This window comes from Halyomorpha halys, unplaced genomic scaffold, assembly GCF_000696795.3.
Source record: "Halyomorpha halys isolate HHAL.00 unplaced genomic scaffold, Hhal_1.1 Scaffold236.1, whole genome shotgun sequence".
NCBI classification, from domain to species: domain Eukaryota; kingdom Metazoa; phylum Arthropoda; class Insecta; order Hemiptera; family Pentatomidae; genus Halyomorpha; species Halyomorpha halys.
In genome coordinates this window covers 432,781-434,840 of record NW_027115525.1, presented here as the reverse complement: position 1 = coordinate 434,840, position 2,060 = coordinate 432,781, and the positions used below count along the sequence as shown (strand labels likewise).

Here is a 2,060-nt window from a genome sequence, read left to right as displayed (position 1 = left end):
TTAATTTTTTTTTTCTTTCAAATATAAAATAGAGTAGAGTGAAGGAAAGATATATTCATATACAGAAAAAGTTTATTGATCTCTCATAAAATACATACAATAAATTTTATATACATTTACATAACACATAATAAACTCTATACATGAAACTTAAGTAAATTTCGGAAACAAAGTTTATAATCTGTAGACAGCATAAAACTATGAAAATTAGTTTAAAAAATTAAATAGTTAAAGTTACATACTTTTTGTTTATATTTACTACTCTATAAAATGGAACTACAATTAGAGCTGTAATAAAATCATTGTTAGCAAGTTTCAATATTCTATTTGTTTATTTGTACAGTAGTTATTTTTTAAAATTTGAATTTTTTAAAGAATATCTTATTATAATATAAGTTTTTTTTTCTGTTTTCAAATTGATAATAATGCTAAATTATTTTAATTTTGAAAAACATTTATTAAAAAAAATAAAATAATAAAAGATTCAAAAAGAATGGCAATCTTCCAACCTAATATTGAGTAAAGTATTTGAAAATTGTTTGAAAAAAAATAAAAATTAATTTTTAATTGTAATTATTTAGAAATGAAAATTAATAGTGTTATTTACAATCCCTGAAAATGAGAATGTAAGTGGATATTTAAAGGTTAACTACAATCAGCTGTTGAATTAATCGATTGCTCAAGATTTTATTTATAATATGGGCAAATACATTTAAGTTGATGGAATTCAAACTTATAATAAAGATAATATTGTTGAATCTGGCCAAATTACATTTTATTTTTATTTTAACATTATTACAAATACATCTAATGAGTGAGATAGAGGTCTTGAGAAAATTAAAGTAATTCAGATTAAAATATACCAAAATTTTAACTATGTTCCGAAATATTTATGAATAACTTAAGTAACTAGTATTTGTAGAGATGATGTTGAGGCTGCAGCCAATTGTCAAAGTTGTCATGTCTACACTAATGTGGTGTGGCCAATAATTCATTGGGTGAGATGAAGCCATCGGAATCCACATCTAAGAACCTCCTCACGAACATGCCAGCCAGTTGAGGGTTGTTTGTTAGTTCATTCGCCAACCATTCTGCTTTTAATCTGAAAAAAAAAGGATACATCATTTTAATAGGTGGGTAGAGACTATGCTTATTATGTTTTAAGTAAAAAAAGAAAAAAAAACTTAAAAATAAAGCTTAAAATGTGCAGAGAGGTAATGAAAAGAAACTAAATGATTATTTTTGATATGATATTACACAAATAAATTACATAGTCAAGACATTTCATTTCATATATTTTTTATTTGATGATTAATAGGTCTTAATGGAAATGCGACTTCATTATCAATGTAAAGCAGACTGTTGCAGACAGATTAGATGATGGAACCTGCCACATTTGCAGATAACCACCAGAGACTATTCCACATTATACAGCAGGTTATAACCGATCTGCATCACTAAGATTTTTATATTATTATTTTGAAAAAGAAATATTTTTTATTTTCTGTTAGAGTTTGTGGTGGGGTAGTCTATATCTTGGAGTGGAGTAGTCTCTATCTCGAAGTGGATTAGACTCTATCTTGTAACAGGATACTATCTAATAGCTGGGAAGTTTCGATTTTGTGGTTAGATTATCTCTAACTTGTAGTAGGATAATCTCTATCTTGTAGTGGGATACTCTCTATATAGTAGTTGCGAAGTTTCTATTTTGTAATGGGGTTATTTCAATCTTCTAGTGGGTAGTCTCTATCTTGAAGTGATGTAATCTTCATCTTAAAGTGAGGTAGTCTATCTTGGAACAGGATACGGGTAATATCTATTTTATACTAAGATAGTCTATAAATCCTTTCTACTGGGCTCATATGGAATGTAGAAACATGAGACTTTCTCCATTGAACAGTTGACCCTTTTAAGTTTAATAAAAACCCACTTTTCAGTGGGTGAATGGAAGTATATATCAACTTTTAATTACAGTAAGATTAGTTGTAAAGGCAAGAAAGAAAGTGACGCAGTGTCCTAGAACTGAACTGTTAATAAGCTTAACATGAAATGGATTATAA

The 2,060-nt window shown here is 27.3% G+C and overlaps 1 protein-coding gene across 1 annotated transcript in view; it reads right to left on the bottom strand.

Annotated features, from left to right (window-relative positions):
* Positions 1-505: 505 nt before the first annotated feature.
* Positions 506-2,060, bottom strand: part of LOC106679952 (allatotropins) — a 4,972-nt gene continuing 3,417 nt past the window's right edge. The window contains exon 2 of the mRNA XM_014419360.2: positions 506-1,102. Within this exon, the coding sequence (XP_014274846.1) occupies positions 970-1,102 (133 nt within the window). The 3' untranslated portion in view covers positions 506-969. The remainder of the gene's footprint in view (positions 1,103-2,060) is intronic.